Below are 24,995 nucleotides of genomic sequence, written 5' to 3'. Positions count from 1 at the left end.
AAAACTAGAGGTTCGATTATAACATATGTTTGATTGATTGAATCTTTATCCTCGGACTCGGAAAGCGTCTTGCAGAGCTTAATCCTGGCAGTTTCGCATACTTGTAGAGGCTTTGAATCACTGACGCAGGCCGGTCACCGAGATTGACAGAGGAAAGTTTCCAATTGTTGAAATCTTGTTGTCGAGGAATAATTCCATCCATTAGATGCGGTTGAATGGGAACCAGTCCTTATTGTGCGTGCTCAAGTACACACCTCGAGAGTCGAACCAGCGCCGCTTAATCTTGAAGCTTCCCCATTTCAGAAGTCACTCACTAACCAACTAAGCTGTCGGGGCAAAATAATATATCACTAGGTGGGCCATATGATACTATAATTTGTAAAGCGGCTGCGGGCCAGATCCGGCCCCATGAGCCGTAGGTTTCCGATTCCTGCACTAAAACAATACGTAATCTACCAAAGCAACAAGAAATCTCAATACGACATAGTCAGTAACCACCGTCATCAATACACAAACACCGAATTATGATCGAATGACGTTGCAGTAAATGTTCTTGTTATAAGCAATGCAAGCAGCCTATCTTGGCCAACAAAAGTTTTTCTTTTTATCGTTCCAACCTCACCAGACGTTGAAACCACGTAAAACGGTAACACTTGCAAACTTGGTAGGTTGTGCGAATATTGTCTTCTGAATGATAATGGCGATTGTGAAATGTAGTTTGTGCGATTGGAGTTAAACCAAATATGCTAATTTATGGGTTATGTAGTTTCATCGGAAACCAAGGTACTGAGACACAAATACTGAGTCATAAAATAAAACCTTGCCGTTGGTAGTCTATCGTAAGTAATAAGTATATTTCTGTTTATGGTTACTTTCATACGAAAGCTCCCATGCTTGAAATTTAAAAACCTTCGTTCCAGGCCAATTCCAATGCCATATCGGAAACTTTTCTCACTAATGTACTGCTGGCTTTTTCAGGTACTCTACTTTTGAGAGACATTGCAGATGTTTTGAAGAGATGGAACCGTCTTCAGCATATTAGGTTGCCAACAGCGTAGCCTACACATCTTTGCAAGATCTTGCATTTTATACATCAATCTTAATGATAAAGTGATTGCTTTGTTTTTGATTGTTCCAGTCATTTTATTATCGATGCGTTACTGCATGTAGCAACAACGATACAGCATATCAATAGGCTCACAGAAAAAGTTATCGTTTTGGTTCGCCTGCTGTACCTGCATAGAAAAGCATATTTTCTCACACGTCTTAAGTTGCATAAACAATTTTTGATATGTTTTACTGCATGGTGAATTGACAGTATTTCAAACTAGTATACAGCATTTTATTGACACGAGTATCCGAGAATCTCTTTAACATTTTCATGATTTCTAAATTTCTGAATAATTAGGCTAATAAAGTCTAGGTGGTAATGGTTATGAGATACTAACCAAACACAATTTGCTTTAGAGTGCTTTATCAAAGTCAATTTATTCACAAAAATATGCTGGCATTTTTTTATTCTATTGCTATGAATTTCATGAATTTCAGGCCTTATTTATTTTTATCAAACTACTTTTTTTCCTTGTTTGCAGTGTGTGTCTGTTCTGACAAATCGATGTTGGCCATCTTTTCTACTGTAGTTTCTTGATCTAACCGAGGAAACGTGGGAAAACAAGCCAGATATCGATTTGAAGAGTTTGTTATGGTATAGCCTAAGTCACATAAACAACAACAAATAGTTGAAGAAAATAATCATTTATTGTCATTTTCTCTAGTGGCAAATGATGACCATCGTTCTGTGCCATGAATTATCACTATTTTAATAAGAATACAATAAACATAAAGTTTTATTTTATCTCCCTTCTATTTCCCGAATAATTTCGTCTAAACTTTCCAAGCTTGGAGGGTCAAAACTGTAAATAATAAATGTGTATATTAATGAAAGCAATAATCCATTACATCTTATTAATGAGAAAAAAATAGCACAACTAAAAGTTAAGTTTCATTTTTTCTGGTTTAATTTTTTCTAATTTCATAGCTATGGCCGCATTTATGTGGATACGTATAAAAGAAATTTTCCTTTGAAGTTTTTGAAACGTATTTTACCATCAGCTCGAGAAAATGCTCTAAAAAGCTTTAGAAGTCTTAAAACATTTGAACACTTTAATGCAAATGCCCTGTGTTTGACACAAAATAGGCTATACAAAAGAGGGTATGCAACTTTTCAATCAACATTTTTAAAGGAGACGATTTGCTATCTTTGCCGCTCAACATCAATAACGTAGTGAGAGGAGGGTTTTAAGCTTTGAAAAAGAAATACGTATGTGACGCCACCATAGTTAAACCACTTGCAGCCGTTATTATTATTATTATTATCACTATTATTATTTTTATTATTAGTATTAATATTATTATTACTATCATTATTATTATTACAATTGTACCAATAATAATTATTATTATTGGTACAATTATCATGACGTCACACACGTATCAAACACACACGCTGGGGTAGAGTTTACAAGCCCCACTGACTGCAGTACTGCCTTACAGTAATTTCATTGATGCTATTCCGGATCTATAGATACTAGCTGAAGGGGACACTGGGAAGGAAATTACCTTCTGTAGACGTGTGAACAACCATTCGATTCAATATAGTCGAGGCAAACAAGTTGAAACTAGTGCAGACTTCAGCCACCAACAAGAAAGTTTAAAATTCCTTAGAATTTGTGTGAAAAGAAGGCTTGCGTTTTTGCGAGGAGGAAAACGGTACGTAAGATCACCAAGTAAGATCAAACTATTTTGGGTTACTTCAAATAATCTGCATCAAAAATAAAAGCATGATGGAAATTCTAATGTGTCTTCTGAACCGCAGTCGCAAAGAATTGAAACGATGAGGTAAAAGGGAGTGTTGACACAACTCGAATTATTATTTGCAATTTTAAAATAAAAAATTTATGTCGGTATTTTTTGCTATGTTTGCACTTAAAGATCATACAAATAAACTTTTTAATGTAATTCTGAAGAACAGGAATTTTATTTGGTAAAATTATGTTACCATTTGAAATAACTTTTTAAGAAATTCTGAAATGACAAAAATTTTATGTGCTAACTAATGCATAATTATACATATACATCCATTAAAAAATCAAGTTATCATATTTTCCTTTTCAATTACTTGAATTTTATGTTTTTTTAAATGGATCCTTCGGTAGGATTTCAATTCTAGGTACACCGTATGCTCGCCTTTGGACTCATAAAACCAGATTGTTCTGAGACATTCAACTTGAGACTTTCTTCTCAAATTGAATAGTGGCTCAAAGCTATTCGTCAATGTTTGTTTTTAAATCTGAACGTTGGATCTCAACCCGATTTTACGTACCAATTTCCAGTGAACAGTTTGAAAAATCTGTTAACCTGTTCTGTTACAAGTTTTAGATCAATTTACTGCAGCTAGAACCACAAGGTTATGTTTCGTGTAGGCAACTTCAAATTTTGCTTGCTTCGTGTGAATTGGTGGCATTCCAACACTATTTACCTCACTATCAAATGCATGATGGCGATTCACAAAACACAAAAGAATTTCCTTCCAGCAGTGTCACCCACCTTATTTAAGCTCGGGACTGAAGTATTCTGTATCTTTTTCTTCAGATGAGTTCTGTTCAATATTTTGTTTAGGACGTCTAAATCTTTGAAAGAAATGTAATTGAATTACTTCGTTTTGTAGTATTTTTGTTTTTACGTTTATAAATTCTGCTGTTTCGAATGAGTTTTTTCGTTCGAAATGAAGACGTTTCGAAATAGTAACCTATTGTTTTGAAAGAATGTGGGTAAATATCCCCTGGGAAAACATCTTCCCCAAAAAAAATTCACCGCGCAGTTTGAAGCAGTTTTATTAGTCCGGTGATATTTTTCGGGAGAATATTTACCACCTTGGATGTTTTCGGGTAAATATCTACAATGAGGTAAATATTTACAACCTAATATTGGAACTTGAAATTTTGACATGTCATGGATGCAAGTTTGTTTCTGTCTTGACTCTTTGTTGTAAGTGTAGATATTTTAGTGTAATGTTTATTAAATGTTTATCATCGACTTGGCTGAGGGTGGCTGCTTGACTCGAAGACCGTCATGGTCACTTCGCAGCTTCCCGTTGTGATTTACTTACTTCAAAGATGCAGTGTACATTTGTTATTTTTCTTTGTTTCAATTGTGTTCGTTAAGCGTGCTGCATCATTTAATGATTCTGCTGTTATAATATTGCACAACAAAATAAACCAATCAATGAGAAAAAAAAGGGTGGGCCTACTAGCATCTGTCGGATTGGCCCATAAAGCAAGAGAAGGATCCACAAAGGATACAATTTGATTTTTATATAGGTTCAACAAATGAAAACAAAAATATCAGCAACCTCTGAAGCACATGTAGCTCCACACGAAGTGAAAATTACATGACTTTAAAACTCTTGCTTATGATTTTTTTTTAAATAAGGCATTATTAACTACAGACAGAAGCCAACTGTTTCACAACAGGTAACAGCAACTGAAAACGTTCTTGATAGGCCTACCTAACTTATGCACTTATTCAGGGCCGTTGACAGGATTTCTCGGGCCCGGTACTAATTTATTTTCGGACCCCCTTTGACAAAGTTATGAATATTAACAAATCTTGCGCAATCTTAAACTTTCTTGAACCGCAAAACTTACTATCTCTATCTAGTGATTGCTTTTTTGAACTTTTATTTGTCACATAGTGTTAGAGTATTACTTCCCGATTCCATTGATGTTTTACTGGTCATTCTAGGCTCACCAGAAAAGAATTTACAGCACTGCAGACAGTCAGAAAATTTTCAATTTGATTTGAGAAAGGTGTTTGGGCCTAGATCAAACATTTTGCTGATTGCTGCAATCTGAAAAGCGGTTTTGGTCTAATTTTTAGTGCAGAAATAGGGATAGTAATCTTATTACCTGTGTCATTTCAGTTTTTCAGTTTGAACAAATATTAGCCTGTTTATTTTGAAATTTGCGTTTCAGGTAATATTCGTGGTTAGGAAAATCACTATACTAGACTAAATTCTTGTTTTACTGTTTGGTGGCTGAAGTGGCTATTTTATCACCAGAAAGCTGAAGTAGGCCCGGTACCCAGAAGGGGGGCCGGTACTTTACCATCTGACGGCAGAAATGGTTGTTTTAACGTCTGATGGCAATTCCTTTAGATCTGATTATATTAAGATCTTGATAATGTTTGAAGTCGCGGGGAATTTTTTAAATTCGGGCCCTTAAATATTCCGGGCCTGGGTCCAAAAGTACCACCTAGACCCCCTGTCAACGCCCCTGCACTTATTAGGGTTTGCTTGTAAGATCTTAATTTGTCACTGTCAATAGGCTACAAACCGATTAATCAACCGTCCAATGTGGATACAAAACCGTTAAATTTTGGAGAAACGTCAAGACAATCATAAACTTTTGTAAAAATTTCCTCAGTTTCAGTCAGAATCAGTAGCAGCGGATCTAGAAAAAAAATTGGAGGGGCACCGGGGGTGGAGTTTTAAAAAGGTAAAATTTTAAGAAAAGATGACCGTTGGGAAGCGAAGTTCCGAAGACGGAATCAGATTGGTAAGGGGTCAGATGGTTTACGCCGAGCAAATGTTGGCAATTCGTATCTTGATTTGGTTGTAAGTTGTGCGTTTTGTGGTCCCGTATTGTTTTATTGTTCAAAACCCACACTTTGTATTTGCCCAAATTCATCTAATTAGAACTAAATTTCAACCTGTTTCACCGGGATTGTAGCATTAATATTAAGTGCTCAACTAGCGCAGTGCTAGGGGCAAAATAGTAGGATAAATTGTATTAATAATACAAAAGAATGCTCAATGCCAGGCGCCAGTAGCGTAGCCAGGAATTTTGAAAGGGGGGTTTTGACAACCCAGCGGCTGGGGGGCTGGGGGGCCTCCCCCAGAAAATTTTGAAAAATTACTTTGAGTTTGGTGCATTCTGATCAACAAATATGTGGGTATGAATATTCCTGTAAAATGGTGCTGTCCGGTGGCTTAGCAAAAGGATGAGATCATGTTTTCTTCGGCATTTTTCGGAAGTAAAGCTAAAGTCTCTATGTTTTCTTGTTGCTAATTCCTGGCTGAGATGTTTGAATGTTTGGTATTGGCAAAACTCGCTCTTTAAATGCAGTTTTGTTTAAAATTAGGCAATTTTTTTTAGACTGAAAGCATCATTCTCAATATCGTGACGTCACACGCGTGGCAAAAGGGGGGGTTGTAACCCCCAAAACCAGTGTTGTACGTTGACGCCGTCAATTTGACGGCGTCATTTGACGGCGTCAACTTTTTGTTGACGCTGAGGCTAGCGCCGTCAATTTATTTTTCAGTTGACGGAAGTGATAGCGCCGTCAACTATTTTGCCGATTTTAAGCGTCAAGCGCTAAGCGTCAATTTTTGTTTTCATGGAAAATCTCGTTTCACAATAAGAGTTTCACAATGTATTCTTGCCAGCGCGACTCATCCGAATTACCAGTTTTTGCGTTGGTTGGAATGGCTCCCTGGAATACATGCGGAAGAAGTTTGCCAAATGGTGATCACCCATGTAGCCTATATTGAGAACGAGGGATCAGAGACTGAAAGCAAAAAATCCATGAATGGCATCGCGGACGTTGAGTATACTTTATTTCAAGAGCTCTATGCCCCTGAAAAGAGCGATGTTGGTGCAGTGGACCTCGTTAAATGATTTATACATGCTAAACTATCACAGCACGCTTGGAACAGTGATAGGCTACTTTTTCGACTAAACGTTTTCAACTTGTTTTTGAAATACAACACACCAATACCAACCAGCGCTGCTGTGGAACGCATGTTTTCACTTGGAAAGGACAATATGCGCAGGGGCGCCGGAAGCGGGGGGGGGGGAGCAGGGGGAGCGGATGCCCCCCTGCCCTCAAATTTCTGTGGATGGGGAGGGAAGAGGGGGCAATGGTGCCCTTTTAAGGTCATGTAAGCTACTGCACACTTTGCAATATAACAAGTTATGCTATTCGCTTTTAGTCTAATTATAATGTTCTATTTTTGCCTCAAAATAATATTCACGACACAAAATTCTCCATCACAGTAAGTTATATTACATCATTATAAAATAGCATGATGCCCTTCCGTGCCATTGTTCTTTGTATAGCGGACACTTGTATCATTACTCGATAATGAGCTGATAGATGAGCATTATTGCTATATCTTATCTTAAAACTTAAAAAAAAATTGGCCTTTCAGCAACAAAAGTGCCCTTTTTTCATACTCCTGCCCCTCCAGTCAAAAATCGCTCCGGCGCCCCTGAATATGCGTCCCAAACGCAGCAGATTGTCAGACAAACGTTTTGAAATGCTTGTTTTTCTGCAAGGAAATAACTAATTATATAGGCTGAGCAGCTAATTACAATACAGTCTCAAAACATAATAGGCTACCTGCTCTTTGTTTATAGCTATTGTTAGCCTGAACTTGGTTGAAATATTTCCGTTTTATGAGACGCTGGCAAAAATAGCGCTAGAAATTAGCGCTGACGCTGACGCCGTCAATTTCTTTAAGAGCTTACGCAGTCCTTTACGCCGTAAAGTTTTTAGGCAATTCGCGCTGACGCTGACGCCGTCAAATTATTTCAATGACGCGTACAACACTGCCCAAAACCTCCCCCCCCCCTTGGCTACGCCACTGCCAGGCGCAATGCTAAGCAGAGCTACTTCAAGTAGATTGAATCACTATCAAACAGCCTGTTTGGGTTAATTTGATAAGTGTTCCAATCTACTTGAATTAGCTCTGCTTAGCATTGCGCTTGGCATGGAGAACTGTTTTGTAAGGTACCCTTCCCTAATAAGGCCCGCCTTTTTGATTTTGTCGCAAATTCATCATGAAATGGAAAAAGCGGGTACCAATGTGTGTTTTATTGTGTTTTAGCATCTTTAAAGCACCTCTTTAGAATAATTTTAATAACATATTGACCACAGTTTTAAAATTATAGTTGATTTGCTAATTACTTCTGAGTGGGCCTTAAAAGGGCACCATTGCCTTAATAAGGCCAGCCATCTAAACTCAATTTTTTGAACCATAAAGTGCGGAAAAAAAAACAATACACAACATCAAAACCGCGAAAAATCCCAAAAACAATTTCGTTACCATAGTTTATTACAAAAAGAAATGTTAAACTTCACGTAATGAGTTCAAGTAAGTTCTTTTCCAATCAATCGTATTTCGTAAGTTTGTGCAAACAAGGTTTTTTTCAATCACAAGTTCAAATAAATTTCTTCAAAGAAATTCTTTTTCAACAATAAAACATTTACATATCACAATCAGGGCATGCAAATTCATCATCATCTTTTGTTAAACCAACGCAGTCTTCATGGTTGCCTACCACATTTTGCAACTTTCACGTTGCCTCATGTCGGAGACTGTATTTTCTAAACATACTGGGCAACACCAATTTCCTACACTTAGACGTCTTTTCATAATTACTGTTTTCTCCTTTCGTTTTACCTTTTCTCTCCCTTTTCCATACGTGTCAAACAGAGACTTCGATACAGTTGTTGCGCGATAATTAATGCTCCTTTTTCTTTGCCCCCGCTTCTTGCTTAGAGTATTTTCTGACGGTGTAGCCATAATGCTATGACATGGTGTTGATATGGGGGGCTGTGTTGAGATCCCATGACTTGTTGATGGTTGAGGAGAGATCCCATGACTTGTTTATATTTGTGGAGAGATCTCATGACTTGTTAATGGTTGTTGAGACATCTTATTACTTGTTGATATTTGTGGAAACATCTCATAACTTGTTAACGATTGTGGAGACATCCCATACCTTGTTGATATTTGTGGAGACAACTCATGACTTGTTGACGGTTGGGGAGACATCCCACAACTTGTTGGTGGCTATGAAAACATTTCATGATTCGGTGATGGCAGCTGAAATTGGTCACCGACTGTATGGTCAATGTTGGTGACATCACTTGGAGCGAAGACATGGTCAGCAGTAGCCTTGTTAGCAAATGGAAAAATTCCAAATCTTAATAAAAGCGAAACCCAATTTTCGCAAAACTGGAAACAGGTAAGTTATTTTGTGCCCTAACCACATGGTGGCGGTGTTTTGATCTGAGGTTGTACTTGTTAGCTGCCAGTAAGGAAGTATCAACTGCACTGTTTTTCTCCTAACAGCCCTTACAAGCCCACAATTGAATGCCAGGGGTACCTACTCTAATAAGACCCATGGTTGATTTTGATGGGCCTTGTTAGGGCAAGTCTTCACAATCAGTTTAACATGAACTACCTAAATACACTATCCAAGAAGGGTCAATATGTCAATACATGTTGAAACTTTAGACCCTTTAGAGTATCCTGAAACTCTAACAAAGGTAGAAAACAAACACCACTTACGAAAAACGCCGATAGATTAAGAACTGAACAAAATTTTACTCCTGCAAGATAGCTTTCAGAAATTTACAACTAACTCTGCTGGCATGTGGTTTCTTTTAGGAAACCAAATTACTTTTCTGTTCATTCACATGATTATCGCAGCCATTTAGATTACAACAGATGTTCCGTGCTTGCTTTGGTTTTCCAGATATGAAAGGGTGGGCCTTATTTAGGCACGGGCCTTATTTGGGCAGAGCACCTTATTATTAATACCATTTTTTGTGCTAAAACTAGATTTCTGTATAAGTTGTAGGCCTAGCCTACAAAATCAAAATTAGGTTTTCATCATTTTATTGATGATCACAGAAAGATTTCTGCAATTTTTTTTTGACAAAATTTCATATGCTGTAGTCTTGTTTTTGTATAGTGCTGCAGTTATAGTCTTTTGGTAAGTGAAGCTATACAGATATAAACTTGCTTGATTGATTCGGTAAAATTTCAGCAATTGTCCGAGGTGTTCCTACCTTCCCCTATCGCAAGTTTTATACAAGGCACGCTTTACCTCAGGCCTACTTTGAGCACTGGAATAAGTTAATGTAATTATTTAGTTAGAGCTAGCAGTAATTGTATTTCGAAATATTGGGTTGTTGTCTTAGTTTTTAAGGGGCCCGTAAAAATTGTTAGACCTTTTTTTTGTTTAAAATTTAAAATTAAATTACTTGTGATCGTTTCAACCAAAAACTTGTTTCAAACAGCCCCACACTCCTGATATCAATATTATTCTTAAAAATCACGGTCCGAAATGAGAAGCAAAAAATCAATTTTACCTTTGTAATTTAGCATCACTAAAAGAATCTCCCCATTGCCAAAGAACGCGCTATCACAAGATTAAGATTTTTTTTTTTCTTTTTTGCATAGTTTTACTTTAGCCTACATTTTTTCAAAATTAAAATAAGAAAAAGTTTACATGGTCGTGCAAATCGTTCGAAGATTTTTTGCTAAGTAGGTTAACTTGAGTTGATTTTTGGGAATTTCAAAAAAAAAGTGACTTTTCGCTCTAATAGCAACTTACCTGTTTCTTCTGGATGAAGTTGAAGGACCCGATGCATCACTCATCTTTCTGACGTGTTCAAGAAATTGTTCTTCCGAGTGAAATTTACTGGTAAACTTTTGTGATGTTGAAATTCGGCCTATGAGTTTATGTACCTCTCGGCGGCCCATTACATTAGCAGGAACATCAGGCTCAATGTCTGTACTACTGCAAAGATCTTCCAAAACCTTTTCTTCTTTTATGGCTGAAGTGGTTGGCGCTACAGAAGAGCGTCTTCTCATGCGATCTGGATGGTTTTTGATAACCAGGAGCTCTTTTTCTCTGGCTGGTAAACTTTTGACACTTCCCTGAGGCGACCGAGAAAAAAATCTTGAAACCCCTACGCCCATGGTCGACAGCACATTGCACGCAGGTTTCCCATAGTTACCCATGCAAATCTGCCTTTCATAAAGTTGTCAAAGCATTTCGGTAAATATCTTTTCAATGCTACCACAGGGAAGGTGAAATAGGAGCTTTTATTTTAGAACAGACAGCATTGTGACGTAAATTGTGATGTAAAATGTATTCTTATTGCAATACTGTACTTAACAATGTAGTGAAAAGTTGAAACAGCGATTTGCGCTTCTCTCTATCTAACAAGATATGGGCTTTTATACTTTCTTTTACTTACAATTATTACCAATTTCAATTCATAGTCTGCCTGCTAACCGCCAGCAGTTTTTAAGGATGCTGCTGAGAAACACGCTAGAATAAAAAATTAAAGAAATGCGGATTTGAAGCAATAAAAATGTAGGCAATTGGTTGGCTTGGTTGGTTGGTTTTGAATCTTTATCCTCGGACTGACAAAGCCTTGATAGGTTATTGCTGGTAGTTTCGCATGCTTGTAGAGGCTCTTGACGCAAGGCCGGTTACCAAGATTGACAGAGTGAAGTTTTCCGATTGTGGAAGTGTTGTTGCTAGGGAGTTATTTCATTCATTAGGTGCCGCTTTGTGGTTGTGATTTATGCGCAACATATGCCAATCTTGACTTGCTTGTAATTGCTTTATGTTATGGTTTTGCTGTAACGTTTAAAAAGCAAGTCTTTAGAAAGCTAGCCTTATTTTGGCATTGTGTTCACTGTGTTTTCTAACGTTAGAGCAAGAAACACATAGCACAGCAAGATCGAGCACACGTCGTGTGATTGATTGATTAAATCTTTATCCTCGGACTGGAAAAGCTTCTTGCAGAGCTTAATCTTGGCAGTTTCGCATATTGACATTAATATTATGATTTAGTGTCTTCATGTTACTATTTATTGTCTTGTAAATTCCAGGCTAACAGTAAAATACGAAACAAATCTCACTATTTACTTTTTTTTGCAAGTTACTAGGTCTGTATTTTTTATGTTGATTCATGGCTGTGGTTGATCCACGAGTCAACCTTCGTGTCAGCAGCAATCATATTTTGTTCCGCTAAATGTCGCTGTTGGTCTATTTTAGTGTGTTGCGTTGTTAATTAAACTGGCCAACTTTGCACAAGAACAGCCTGATTGTAAGTTTTTAACAGGCTTACTTTTTAGTCTACGTCAACTAACATAATATGTTTAGCAAAATAGCATGACTTTAAGTCATTCCTGTTTAAAAAAAGTGGTAGCGATAGAGCAACGACACTCTGGCTTGGTTTACTTTTCATGCCCATTGCTCAAGCCTCGTAAAAGTGCCATACGCGACACGGGAGTAGGCTTCTGCTAATTACTTGGTTCTCGCTCTCAGTATCAAAAAGTGAATGAATGAAAGTGAACTCTTTTTTCCATAAGTAAGCTCAAGCCACTTTGTGGTACCTAGCTTGGCTTTCAAGAAACAAATTCCGAGAACAGGGTCACAAACTTCCTTTCTCATACAAATTATTTCATCGTTTCCTTGGAAACAACAAAAACAGACTTAAAACAAAAAGTATTTTTCTTTTTTTCCATAGAGGCATAGAGTCTATGCCAACAGTAATCCACCAGCTGGTTACTTTTAGCCTACTGAAAGGAGCAATAAATACAAGCTATTCTTTTCTAAGTCGCCATTGAGCTCTTCAAAGGATGCTTGTTTTGTATAAATACTACAGTTTTGACCGAGTCGATCACCGTCAAGGACGAAGATGACACAGTTAGCAAAGAAATGCGATGTTTCAGCAAAAGAGAAAATAGCTTGTGTTGTGTGATATTGTATTCCTCAAGGGTTGTCGAAACAAAGTTTATTTTATCGAAAATTTTGTGAAAGTTTATTCGAAATTAGTAACTTTGAAAAGTATATCACACAAAGGGGGCATGATCATGATCATGATCAAGGGATAATGTAAATTATCTTGTAGCAACGATAAGTCACAATGACTAGTTTTGTAAACCTCTATTAAGTAGGGCTACCATACGTCCTCTTTTAAGAGGATTTGTCCTCTTTTTTGAAGAAAAATAAATTGTCCTCCGAGGACACCCAAAAATGCTCAAATGTCCTCTTTTTTTACATTTTCAGTTTTCTTGCTAATATTTTCAACAGGCTTTCATTGTTATGTAATTTTTTCCCAGTTTCCAACCATTTTTGTACCAATGCAACATTCTGATTGGTAGATTTTCAAAAAAACATTGACGTATCATATTATTATTTGATCTGCTGTTCTAAGCAATCTTAGACGTTCATTGAAACATACTAGCCTACATTGCTTTGCGATTGTATTAAAAGCCAAATAATGGTCAGCGATGAGTGCGAGTGGAACTGCAAATCCACTTGTGAGGAAATTTCTTCATTTGCGGAGATCTGATCAAGCAATTTATGGAAATAAAAAACTGGACAAATTAAAAAAAAATAAGAAAATTAAAAAATGGAGTAAATCACAAAGAAATGAAACATTAAAAAACGCAAAAACTTGCAAAAGAGTTTGATATATTTACATTTTAAGGTTCTCACATTTATACAATAATTTATTATTTTACCCAGATCTATTTTGTATTGATTCAGCGATTGTAAACGTTGCTGATTACCAACTTAATAGTTTGGCTAATTTGTCAAATGAAGCAAATCGAAAAATAATCCAAAGTGCACTATGCATGACATACAGCCTATTTCAAAATAAATCCTGGCATGGATACTTACAACTTATGTGAGTGTTAATGTAGAATGACTTTATTCTATGATGCAGCCACAATGGTACAAGGAAAGAAACAGCCGTTTAGTTGAGTCTGTCCTTAGCATCTCATTAACAGCTGTATACATCTTCAATTAAGTTAGCCTATATTTCGTGTAAGTAATTTTATGATTTCGTTAAAGCTGATCCTTTTTTTCCGAAAAAAGTTAAGGTATGGCTACCTGCAGATACTGCCTGATTTGTCACATTTTTATGACATTATCACATCACATTTTCATTTTGTCGCACAAATCTAACAAATCGGCTTTCGAGAAACAAACAAACTTGTCTGTTTTTTTGCTGTTATTTTTGCTGCATACATCTATTATCCAAAAGGACGCAAAAAAATTCCTCATACGTAACATTCTACTTGTATTTTACTCGTTGGCGAAACGTTTCCTCTTTTTAAGCGATGAAAATATGGTAGGTCTATATTAAGCGACAAGGCGCAAGAAGAGGTGTTTTGAATTTAGGATGCTTTCTGCGTTTTTGGATTTTCACTTCTTTTCTTTTATATCAAACTCGGACTCGCAACAAATGTTTTTTTTTTTTGCAACGCAACAAATGACTTGGCAACGAGTTTATAACGACACGACAAATAATTCCACTTTGTCTTAAAATGATTATTTTCGAACAGTCTTGTTGTCAGCATTTACAGATTAAAAACGCTCTCATTCAACTGAAAAAGCTCCAAGAACTAAATAAAAAATATTTAATCTCGATATCAACGTGTTCTTTAAAAATGTAGATATAATGTAGGCTACAAATTATTATTAAACATTGTCAGTAAAAACATAAAGTAAATCGACAAATCCACTTTCTTTTCACCATGCAGGTGCTAATTATGTTCTATTTAGAGACAGTGTCTATCAGCGGCATGGGACAGGTTTCCGGCAATGCAGAAAAGATGAAAAGAATGCATTTCGCACCACGTGTTTTTATTTAGCAAATTTTAGCGGATTTGGCGCGTGATATCAACAAAACAATTTGAAGTGATAAACAGGAAACGGAAACACTGTCCGGCACTTGCCGCACGCGACAGGGTTCGGAATGCACGTTCAAGGTTTTAGCGCTGGTTTGTGAAGTTCGTTACAATAGATGTGAAAAGCTATGTTGCTCACTGTTCACAGTAGAAAACATGTTTTTAGTCATTTTGAAGACCACAAACATAGTTGATTTTGTTTAGTATCTTTTTCGTCCCAGACACATTAATGACGAAAAATAAAATGATTGATTGATGATCAATTGTTGAGAGAATAATTTAGGTCGCTCCCAATGAAATCCTAGAGCTCCAAATAAAGACACTTCCAATAAAAACTCACTCTATCCGAAGAATACCCTGTGATTTCTTCAAGTATCCTGCCCCTTATAAAGGTAACGGCCCCTAAAATCATCTCGGGCCTGGGTATAACTCCTTGTCAATGACACTGACCACAGAGAACTAAATTAATTAAATACTAAACCCTTGGTGTTGTAACTTCTGTCTGTCAAGTGTCGGTTTCTCGCATTGCATACTGTGGCAAAGCGAAGAGAAAAAGTTTGAGAGAAAATTCCCACGGTAAAAATGGCCGGTTACAAAAGGCTTTGCCTTTTTCCATGATGCCACAGAGCAACAGACTGAACAGTGGCGCTTCACAATGATCAGTTTTTGAAATGTCGGCGCAATTTTGTGATTTAACCGAGATACAGGAGCTCAACTCCGGCCAATTTTAAAACCAATCTGCGATCACAAAGAATATACGCAAGCATAGTTTGATTGATAACACGATTGCAAGGGAAAGCGTTTGTGTTGAGTCGTAAGTTACACAGAAAGGCAATTTTGAGATGTGTGCACGTCAGAGAAATCTTTTTGGCACGCGAGTACAGCAATTTGTGTGGAAGTAAATTGTGCTCAAAACCGCATTATGCGATGTGAGAATCTAAATTGAAGACATTTAGATGGAATTGAAATTTTATCATCCCGTGCTATGCTTGGGTTGCGTAAATGTTTTGATAGCAATATTACATGCTGGAACGAAACGAAACGTCAAAATTGCCCCATTATATTGTTGACTGTTGTCGCAAGTTTTTCCATTAAAATAGGTGTGTCTAGTTATTATGCATATTTTATGATTTTTTGTCATTTATGGCATAGCTTGCCTGATCCATTTCACAAAAATGTTAATTTTTTTTATTCTGTTTGAATAAGCTGAATATTATATTTGTCATAGCAAAGTCGATCCTCATTCAGTTACGTTAACATTTAAGTTGTACGCAAATGCTAGCATGTAAAAAAAAGGGGACAGATTGTAATCGATGGTAGATTTTCCAAGGCCTCTGCTTAATCACGCTTACCTGCTGTATTTGTTTTGCAGCATTTATTTTTGACAGTATTTTACAGCAGCTGAAACACTCAATATCATCGCTCCAATAAAGTTGAAATATTGAGATTCTCATGATTTTTATTTATTGATGATTTCCAGAGGAATTTGTCTTTAAAGAAGTTGCATACAATAAAGCCGCCAGTTTGAACATTGTTATAGAGAAGCGTTCAACTTCTCAAACGTTTCAAGAAACAGCGAAAAAATGGTTTCTAAAGAAAAACAATTTTTCCTCAAAAGCGTTTCATTGGGAAGAACTTTTTTTACGGTAATCAGCATTGCGCTATTTTTCCTCGTGCTTGTTTCTTTACCTTCATACTGCGCATGCGCAAAATCATCCGAGCAAGGCGGAAGAAGAAAAACCACCTGCAGAGCTCAAACCTCAGAGTGGAGCGAATGCTCCAAGGCTTGTGACATGGGGACATCAGAAAGAGTCAAAACAAGAAGAAGATGCAAATTGAAGAGGGAATCCCGGCTCTGCATGATAAGATCCTGTGACAAAGCATTTTTCAGCCCCAAGATGAAGGTTTGATTTTTTTTGCAGATTTGTTTTGGAATAGCATAATCCTTGACAGTTCGTACTCATCAGGAAAGTCAGTTCATTTTTACATTAATTCAACTTCTGCAGACGTTGAATCAATGTTAGGAGTAATTTGCAGACTGGGATCACAGACCGGTGTGGCGATGCATTTTAATTGCTACAACGTGAATAACATAGGCTACTACCACGCAGAGCTTTAAAGTTGGAGTCAGAGAGTTTTTGGCGTGTCCGGAGTTGTTAAAAAAAGGCCGATTCCGACTTGATATAAAACGGTGAACAATAAAATGTTTGTTTGCAATTTTTTTTTCAAAACGTTGTTTCTTGTTCTCCGTATTGCGCTCTCCGAAGTGTTTGTTCTTCCCCGTTCTTGTAAAAGTTGCCGTTTCAAGTTTAGTGAAATTAAATAAAAAAATAAAATAAAAAAGAGCAAACATTTAGAAAAATCTGGAAACCCTAAAAAATCTGGCAGTCTACAACCTTGCTACAATGGCACAACGTACAAAAAAACCGACATAGGCAGCTCATTTTTTTTACAAACACAAGCCGTTAAATGTGTGGGTATAAATGCAAACGAAAACATGTCATGAAAAGCTGCTTTTCATTACCACAAAACATTTGTTTAAAATCCATATCATGCAATTAGTTGTGGTAATCGATACTATCCCCCCGGAAACAAACCACCTTGGTAAAATATCTCCTTGGTAAATATACCCAGGATAATTTACACCCTGAAAATTATCCTTCCACCCCGGAAAACATCCTTTCTAACAATGTACATCCGAAGATTTTTACCGGAAAGGTATATTTACAAATATTAAAGTAGATTTTGTTCGGAATATAGTTTTCCCGGAAAAATTTCACCTTGGTAATGTTCATCCAAAGAATTTTAACCGAAGAAGTATATTAATTATAGGGTAGACCTCATCTTTGAAATAATTTCAGTTTATGATGATAGTATCGGGTTTAAATTAATTTTTCGTGCAAACACGTCTTGTGGTCTCACATCAATTCAATTTAACCAGAAGTTGCACGAACGCAAAAAGTAGATTCAATCAGTTGAGTAGTGTCAATACAAAACGAATTGTCGGACTGGATTGTTGGTTCTCGAATTCTGATGATTGCATAATAATTATTTGATCTGACCGCTTTGATATCCTTCCTTCAATAGCTCATCAAAGGAATTCTTATTGTGTAAACGTAAGCTATATAAACAGCCGATTTTCCAGAGAATTTCCTTGCCATCGTTCTTTAAACGTCCATGTAGGTTTAAATGATGAAATTTACTAGCTTCTGACTTCTTGCTAATAATCATTCCCTATTTTAAATTCCGAAATTAGACTTTAAATAAACTACTTTATCACCAAAATACCTACTCACCGCTAAATTCAGATTTATTTGAGCTAGTTTTGAAGCCTATTGCTTCCTCTTTTGAAAGGAATTATATTTTAGGCTGCTCATCAGTCTTTTGTTGGGAGCGGATCTCAGTATGTTGACTTGCTCCCATATTTCTTGTCTTGACATGGTTCAATCATAACTCATTGAAATATTTTCCTTGTCATAAATCATCATTCTATGATGATTTATGAATATTAGCCAAAGAATGACTATTTGAAATTGCGTACATTGCGTTTAAAAGGCAGAAAAATCTATTGCAATTACTAAGAAAAAAATTCAATGTTTTCTGTGGATTTGTATATTTACAATGTTTGTGCGGGTTGCAAGTAATTGGATAAAATAAAATTCAATCTTTGGAAAAATGCTAAAGTTGTCACAAACATAGATTTATAAAGTGTTTTTTTTTAACTTAGAGTTTAAACCTTTTTGTAGCGTGAAACTTATACCATCGACGAGATTCAAAATAACAGAAAAGTTCTGTTTAGTTTTTAAATTGTTTATTCCATTTAGTATTGCGTAGGTAAACAGCTTCATTGTGGATTTGCATTAGTAACTACCGAATTGACTGAAACGTCGATATAAATTAATTGATAATTTACGAAATAAACGATTTTTTTTCAAAGCTAAACTAAATCTGTGACTAAATGACAAGTAAGCCAAGGATAATTTTAACGAATTGACTTGTTCACAAAACATGCCAGTTCAATACCATATCAGATCGGGACTTTTAAAAAGTGACTCGTTATGTAAAACAACTTAGCAGAAGGCGGCTTAGACGAATTGTACTGTATTAGAAAAAAGCTAACGTTTTAAACCCGTGTTGATAAATATGTTTATAAAATTTTCATAAAAATAATTTTTTTCTGATTCTCATCACAAACCAGATGTAGATAAAAACGCAGCTATTTATTTCAACATTTTTATCGTTTATCGTGTTTCTGTTATTGTTGTTGTAACGGTAGACTAGACTATCAATCACAACTTAATTTCATTCATGCAACAATTTTAAACTGTCGGTTTTTAAAAGTCGTAGAAATCTTTTCAAAAATTTGATATCGGTTTTAAAACTATTGTAAGAACTTACAAACATTTTTACAAGTTTTTTTTTTATAACCCAAATGAATAATAAAGCTTTTCCACAACTCACAAGCGATAATAATAATTTGCAATAGCCTATTGCCGTACGGGTCACGGGTAAAAAAAAGTGTGGATTTTTGGCACACGGTATGCCAATTTTATGTAAACAATACTCAATGCATTTTAAAAGCCACGTGTGACCTATTGGAAAGTGTTCTTATCGTATTTGTCACCTCTTCACTTCAAGCTTTAATTCTTATTGGAGGTTTACAATAAGAGTAGCATTTGACACTTATTATCCACAAAATGACAAATGTGTTTGGAGGACATGTCCGTTTAAATAGATTTCGTTGTTCTGGAAAGAGGCGATATTGTTGACAAATGTAATTTTGCAACAAGTAGGTAAACGTGCCATACATCAAATTGAAGCCAATCACACGCGTGCTTTTGTGCTCATTTCTGTGTGCAGAACATTATCTGCAAAGACCAATATTTAATCGCCATTCTGGGTAGCTGAATTCCCGACACAGTGATCATACTTTTGCCTTCGGTAAACAATAGTGAGTAGAGCAAAACAATGGTTTATTGTATTTGAGCTGCAATTAAATCTCTCGCTGTTACAAAGATTGCATTGTAAACTAACATGCGAACTTATATGGCACAATCGCGCGTTATTCTTGCTCGAAAACGGTTGGTGTTTTGAAAAATGTTGAAGCAAAAACACTGCGCTGTAGCAGCGAGGCAGGTGATCAACGTTGAAAGATATCGTGCGACGTTATTTGATGGTTTGCAGTAAGGATGTTTGCTTAAAATTGTCCCATGTTGCCATGTGAAAAACTATTCTCGTTGCACGAGTATTCAGAAACAAAGCCAATTACAAAGCTTGTTTTTTAACAGACACAATTAAGAGCAAAGTTAGCTCAATTAAGGCTTTTTAAACGCTTATTTGTTAATGAATTTGCTGATTTTACGTTCTTGTAGGCTACTAGGCTACTACTCCATAGGCGTAGCCAGGGGGGGGGGCGAAATGGGCCATGGCCCCCCTCCCAAATTTTCATAGTTTGGATTCTGAAGTTGAGCCCTTTGTTGAAAATATAATAAAATTTGTATAAATTTATATCGTTTTCCAAGACATCTGGCTATTAACACCTCCCAGGACTTGTTTTAGACACATAGAAAGACACCAATAATTTTTGCAAATCGTAAATCATGCAAAGATTGCGCGATTTACGCTTCTTTTAACTAATCTGTGGAAGAAATTTCAGAATCGCTTACTCTGTTGGGTTTTTGTGTAGTTTTTGAGTAGCTGAGTTTTTGGTGTTCTCTAATTTTAGCCGCAGTTTTTGCCCGTTCGTGTGTAGTAGCTGCCTTTAATAAGTTAATAGCTGTTTATCTGCTAATAACTGCTAATTTCATAATTAATCTGCTAATTTCATACAAATATTACCCTAAAAGTGTTTCCAGAAAGCGCTATAACCCAATATTTGAGTGTAATTTTGCAAAAATTTCCCGGGGGAGCATGCCCCCGGACCCCCCTAGAATACGCGTGCCTTCGGCACGCTCTAACCCCCCACCAGTTTTATTGCTTCCCTTGCTCAACCCACCAGGATACGCCACTGCACATCAGGTGACGATGTCTTAAATCAAACACTTTGTCGTTGTCTTTAATTCATCAAATATTTGGCCCTCCTGACAAATTTTTCTGGCTACGCCACTGTACTACTCATAGGCCTACCCAGATAGAACAATTCTTTTATTATCGGGGAGGCGGGAGCACTTGCTCTCTTTACCCTCCCCTGACGACGCTCCTGGATACGTACGTTGAGCACAATTTACGCAATAATATTATCGTATGAAAAACGTATCAACTGTACCCTGGAAGTAGTTTCATCAATTGGTGTATCACTTTTGATGCAATTCTTTATTTTACTTTCTTTCGAATAAAATTTGTTGGTGGAGAATTTTGTTTGGTTTTTAATCTACGAAAATATGCTTCAAACAGCCTTGAATACAATTGCCTTGCTCATACACAATGCTTGCAGATTTCACTCTTCTTACGTGTTTTACATGGTTCATTATGAAAATTTACAAAATTGGAAATATTGCCTCACTGTACTGACACAAACCTGAGTGGTTGCACTGAGTGTAAAGTGTGTATGGCCCATTTTGATTTTTGAGGAGGAAGTGGTAGCCTAATTGTATAATTTGAAACAAAAGCAAAAAAACGTATAAAAAATGATGCAGCTCAACGAGTGATTTATCACAGCTTTACAAAGCAGAGGATAAATTTGTTCATTCTGTTTAATGCAAACATGTCTGCCATGTAGGTAATGATTTTGCAAATAAACTCAACTATTATTCAATAGAAAGGAGAATTGTCTTATTTCAAATGTTCTATTATGTTCAAAGTATTATTTTCAAGTGGACATAGTTTGAAGGTTTTTTATTGATGAAGTCTTTTGTTGTCCTGCTCATCACCTAGCCAACAAAAGTTTATCTTTTTGAACCAACGTCGCCAGACGTTGAAATGGTGTAAATGAGGCTGCTTTTGCTGGCTGGGTAAAGTAGACTTGAATAAATCCTCTCATTCTGTAGCTATATAGGCCTACTGGTATTCTCCACAAATAAAACAAGAAATTAAATAATAAGTTTTGCGATAACGTGTAACCGTGTAATCAACAAAAGGCAATGCATACCTTGATTATATTGTATTGCAAGCAATTTAGTCTGTATGTAGGCACCATGAACACAAAATAAAATGTGGTTGTTTAATATCCAAGGCGCTATGATTCTCAAAAAACGCTAGGCTTGCTTTCGGAAGGCTTTAGAGTTCTCAGAAGGATTGATTCAGTTGTAGACGATATTTTTGGATAAGTTCATTATTCAATATTTAAGATGCAATGAGCTCTTTGTTAATTTTTTTCGTTCTGCAATGCAAAAAACCTAACGACTGCATGATAAGACTCCAGGATGCTGTTGGAATGTCTTTGCCTACAGTCATGCATAAGATTATTATTGCGTTAATTGTGCTCAACGTATACACCTAATCTCCGGCTAAACATGCTAAAAACATGTCCAGGTGCAAATATGGCTTATTTTACATACTGTTGGAAATGGGAAAATGACAGGTTTGTTTTGGCTATGATTGACCATGGATTGACACAATTAAGACTCTTAGAAATTTTTCCAAATGGCAACATACGTATTTCGCCGTTGAGTATTCAGAGACATTAGAATGGTTTATTAGATCAAGCAAATTTTTTACTTTAATTCGCCTGGCTGAAAAGATGTAATTCTGAAAGCAACACACAGCTAGCTTAGCCTATGTTGATATAATCGAATGCACCAGACCATCAGCTCAGCAATGTCTTTAGTATTTTGAAAATGAAAAATCGCCACGTAGGCTACTATTTATAGCTTACTTAAAAACGTGTTGCCTACAAATTACAGACAAAAAAAATGAAAATATGAAAATCGTGTATCATCATTAAATCAAAACCTAAAAAAAAACTTTAAACTACTTCATTCACGTGTGGTTTTAAACAGATTTTGTTGTGCGATCACATGCGAAATGACTTTTGTCAAACTTTTTTTTGTTATAGAAAGGGGGAAAAAGCTGCTTGCGACAAACAAAACCAAAAAAGGAATTTCTATCGTACGCTGGAGCAACAAGCATTAGAAAATACAAGATGAAATACTGTGGCTGGTGTTCAGATACCAACAGGTAACCGCTTTTCCTATTTTAAAGTTTAAAGCTATGTCAGTCCAAACCCACAGCTGTCCGCTTTAGCTTCTTAAGAACATCACTCACCCAAACTGAGGTAGGCTAATCATGATTAGCTGACTGTAGAATTGTAAATCCAAATTTTGCTACTTTAGTATTTGTTAATGGCATGCACGGTTCAAAATTAACAAGTGGGCCATTTCGTGATTGTGAAAACGTTTCAATACTGCACTTTCGAAAAAGTGTATCTATTTGATTTTTGCTTATTTGAAAAAACTTTTGAAAAAATTCTGTAACTTTCTGCTCACTGCGATACAACAGATATGAGATGAAAACATCCTCAGCATTTGAGGAGCATTAAACCAAAGTTTGTAAAAGAGTGCTTGTTGTACAAGAGAGTTGAAGAGTACCTGTTTTACAAGGTTACCAGGTTATTCAATTGTTTATCGGTTTCCATATGGTATGTTAATTGTTGTGGTTATGACAATCTTTCAGATGCTGTACCCCAACAAAATCTCGAACAAAGAAGGTCTGGTTCAAAACTAAAGACGGAAAGCGTTTTTTTAAGAAGATGTCATTCATAAAGAGATGTCGCTGTCATGGAAATTGCCGGCCAATAGATGAAAAAATGGTGCCTAAAGTCGATCTTCTTCATGATATGCACAGAGAATCCAACACAGGGGTGAATGAAATCCCGAACGAGGTACATCGTTCGAAATCACGCACAACAAAGCGAAGAAAAAAGAGACCGAAGAAAAAGGCTCTTGATTCAACATAGCCCGATCAAAAACAAACTGGCATTTAAAATATGCTCCAAGTTGTAGATTTAAATGATTAGTTAGATGGTCACCATTTACCACCCAAACTGGTTGCAACTAAACAATACAGCTTTTTCTTCTTAAGGGAAGCAAACTTATGGGATTTGTTTCAAACTGAAGTAGTGTCATTTGCAACATCGTTATTTACCAAAGACATATTCTTGTGCTGCGCAAAAACACTGGACAATTATTGTTGAAGTCAGTTATGATGATTGTAATTTCAAACTTTGTAGCCTTCTTAAAGCCGCCATTTTGTTTGGTTTAAGTAGTTCCTAATAAAAAATACAAAACAATAATCACCTTGAACATTATTAAAGTTTTTACAAAATTTTATCTTTTTATAAAAAAAAAAGTGGGGTACATCCTTACCAAGCTAAATTTAGAGCAAACAACAAAGGCCTAAACAACTATTATCTAAGCATTATACTTCAATCTAAAATAGATAAGGGGAAAAGTTACTACAGAACCAAGAATGAATGAAATTTTCCCACAGGTAGAGATTACACAACACTATGAACCTGCGTAATCTTCTATTGACAAAACGATGGTGCACAAACATCGGTCAACTGGTAAGGATCAGTGCAGCTAGAAGCAGGACGTGTTAACAAAATATGGTTGTGTCGTTGTTCACAACAGTAATTTCAAAAAATTTATGCTATGCGCACTTTTGCAGAACAAAAGTTTGTTATCTGCATCTCATCAGCTGCAACATACTGCCCTGACACAACATGGCTTGAATTAAGCTCTCCGAAAGCGTTTCAGTTAATTGATTTTGTTTTGCCGTGACAACACATGTAATAATCGTTGACAATTTCTGTTTTTGAAGCTTGAAAAGGAAAGATAGTGTGCCTTTGCTGCTGTTATAATTTCTATCTTTAAACTTTGTTATCTTTATTTTTAGAAGGTCTCTTCGTGTAGTTCGTCTTTTTGCATTATCTGAACTCTGTTGACTGTACGGATGAGTAGTTTGTATTGATGCTAAATAATTTGTTGTAACTTCGCTTCGAAGCATCATTTTGTGAAGATTTTGTTGCATTTCACTTTGCTAAAAAAAAATCGCTTTGAACACCCCTACTTTGTTTGTACGGTAGATAAATAATGTTGTAAAGATTGTTTGGTGCTATTTTTAAAATGCTGTTGTCATTTTTTCCGTCCAAGTACACAATTGAATCAGATCGATTAGTGGTGTGACACCGATGGGCAGGGCCGTGTTAACCACCCTCCGTACCCCCCGCTGAGGAGGGCCACTGCTGATTAGGGGCCTACTCATTTTAGTCTGTCTAATGTTTTTTGACTCTTTAAAAAATACTACAGAAGCTTGATAATCAATACCTAATTAAACAAGGAAAGGCCGTATTTTCTTTTTTCCAACCCCCGACTGGGGCCTACCTCTAACTAGGGCCCACTCATGTTTAGTTTGTGTAGCGTTTTTCACTTGAAATTTTATATTTTTTTTCATTTTTGTAAAAAAAATTTGTTCTCTCAAC

At 36.2% G+C, this 24,995-nt stretch overlaps 2 protein-coding genes across 3 annotated transcripts; one reads left to right on the top strand and one right to left on the bottom strand.

Moving 5' to 3' along the window:
* Positions 1 to 1,739: 1,739 nt before the first annotated feature.
* Positions 1,740 to 10,910, bottom strand: LOC145765301 (uncharacterized). Of its 2 annotated transcripts, XM_082577102.1 has the most exons (3): positions 10,470 to 10,910; positions 3,607 to 3,689; positions 1,740 to 1,913 (listed from the first exon to the last, which is right to left on the bottom strand). In XM_082577102.1, the coding sequence occupies exons 1-2, from the start codon at positions 10,877 to 10,879 to the stop codon at positions 3,608 to 3,610; spliced, it is 492 nt and encodes a 163-aa protein (XP_082433228.1). In that variant the 5' UTR covers positions 10,880 to 10,910; the 3' UTR covers positions 1,740 to 1,913; position 3,607. The 2 variants fall into 2 exon arrangements, with proteins under 2 accessions (XP_082433228.1, XP_082433229.1); XM_082577103.1 differs by lacking the exon at positions 3,607 to 3,689.
* A 5,248-nt stretch (positions 10,911 to 16,158) lies between these two features.
* Positions 16,159 to 23,468, top strand: LOC145764359 (CCN family member 1-like). Its single transcript, XM_082575976.1, has 3 exons — positions 16,159 to 16,479; positions 22,569 to 22,690; positions 23,186 to 23,468. The coding sequence occupies exons 1-3, from the start codon at positions 16,159 to 16,161 to the stop codon at positions 23,466 to 23,468; spliced, it is 726 nt and encodes a 241-aa protein (XP_082432102.1).
* The last annotated feature ends 1,527 nt before the right edge of the window (positions 23,469 to 24,995 follow it).

Source organism: Aplidium turbinatum, chromosome 2, assembly GCF_918807975.1.
Source record: "Aplidium turbinatum chromosome 2, kaAplTurb1.1, whole genome shotgun sequence".
NCBI classification, from domain to species: domain Eukaryota; kingdom Metazoa; phylum Chordata; class Ascidiacea; order Aplousobranchia; family Polyclinidae; genus Aplidium; species Aplidium turbinatum.
The sequence above is the reverse complement of the archived record's forward strand: the minus strand, read 5'-3'. Positions and strand labels throughout refer to the sequence as shown.

Excerpts from the sequence above, each read along its gene's own strand:
- LOC145764359 (XM_082575976.1), top strand. The coding sequence starts at position 16,159 with ATGGTTTCTAAAGAAAAACAATTTTTCCTCAAAAGCGTTTCATTGGGA. Across the intron at positions 16,480-22,568 it reads TTTTCAGCCCCAAGATGAAG|AAAGGGGGAAAAAGCTGCTT; the intron begins GTTTGATTTTTT and ends TTTTTGTTATAG. Across the intron at positions 22,691-23,185 it reads TGGTGTTCAGATACCAACAG|ATGCTGTACCCCAACAAAAT; the intron begins GTAACCGCTTTT and ends ACAATCTTTCAG.
- LOC145765301 (XM_082577102.1), bottom strand. The coding sequence starts at position 10,879 with ATGGGTAACTATGGGAAACCTGCGTGCAATGTGCTGTCGACCATGGGC. Across the intron at positions 3,690-10,469 it reads ACTTCATCCAGAAGAAACAG|ATTTAGACGTCCTAAACAAA; the intron begins GTAAGTTGCTAT and ends TTTCTTTCAAAG.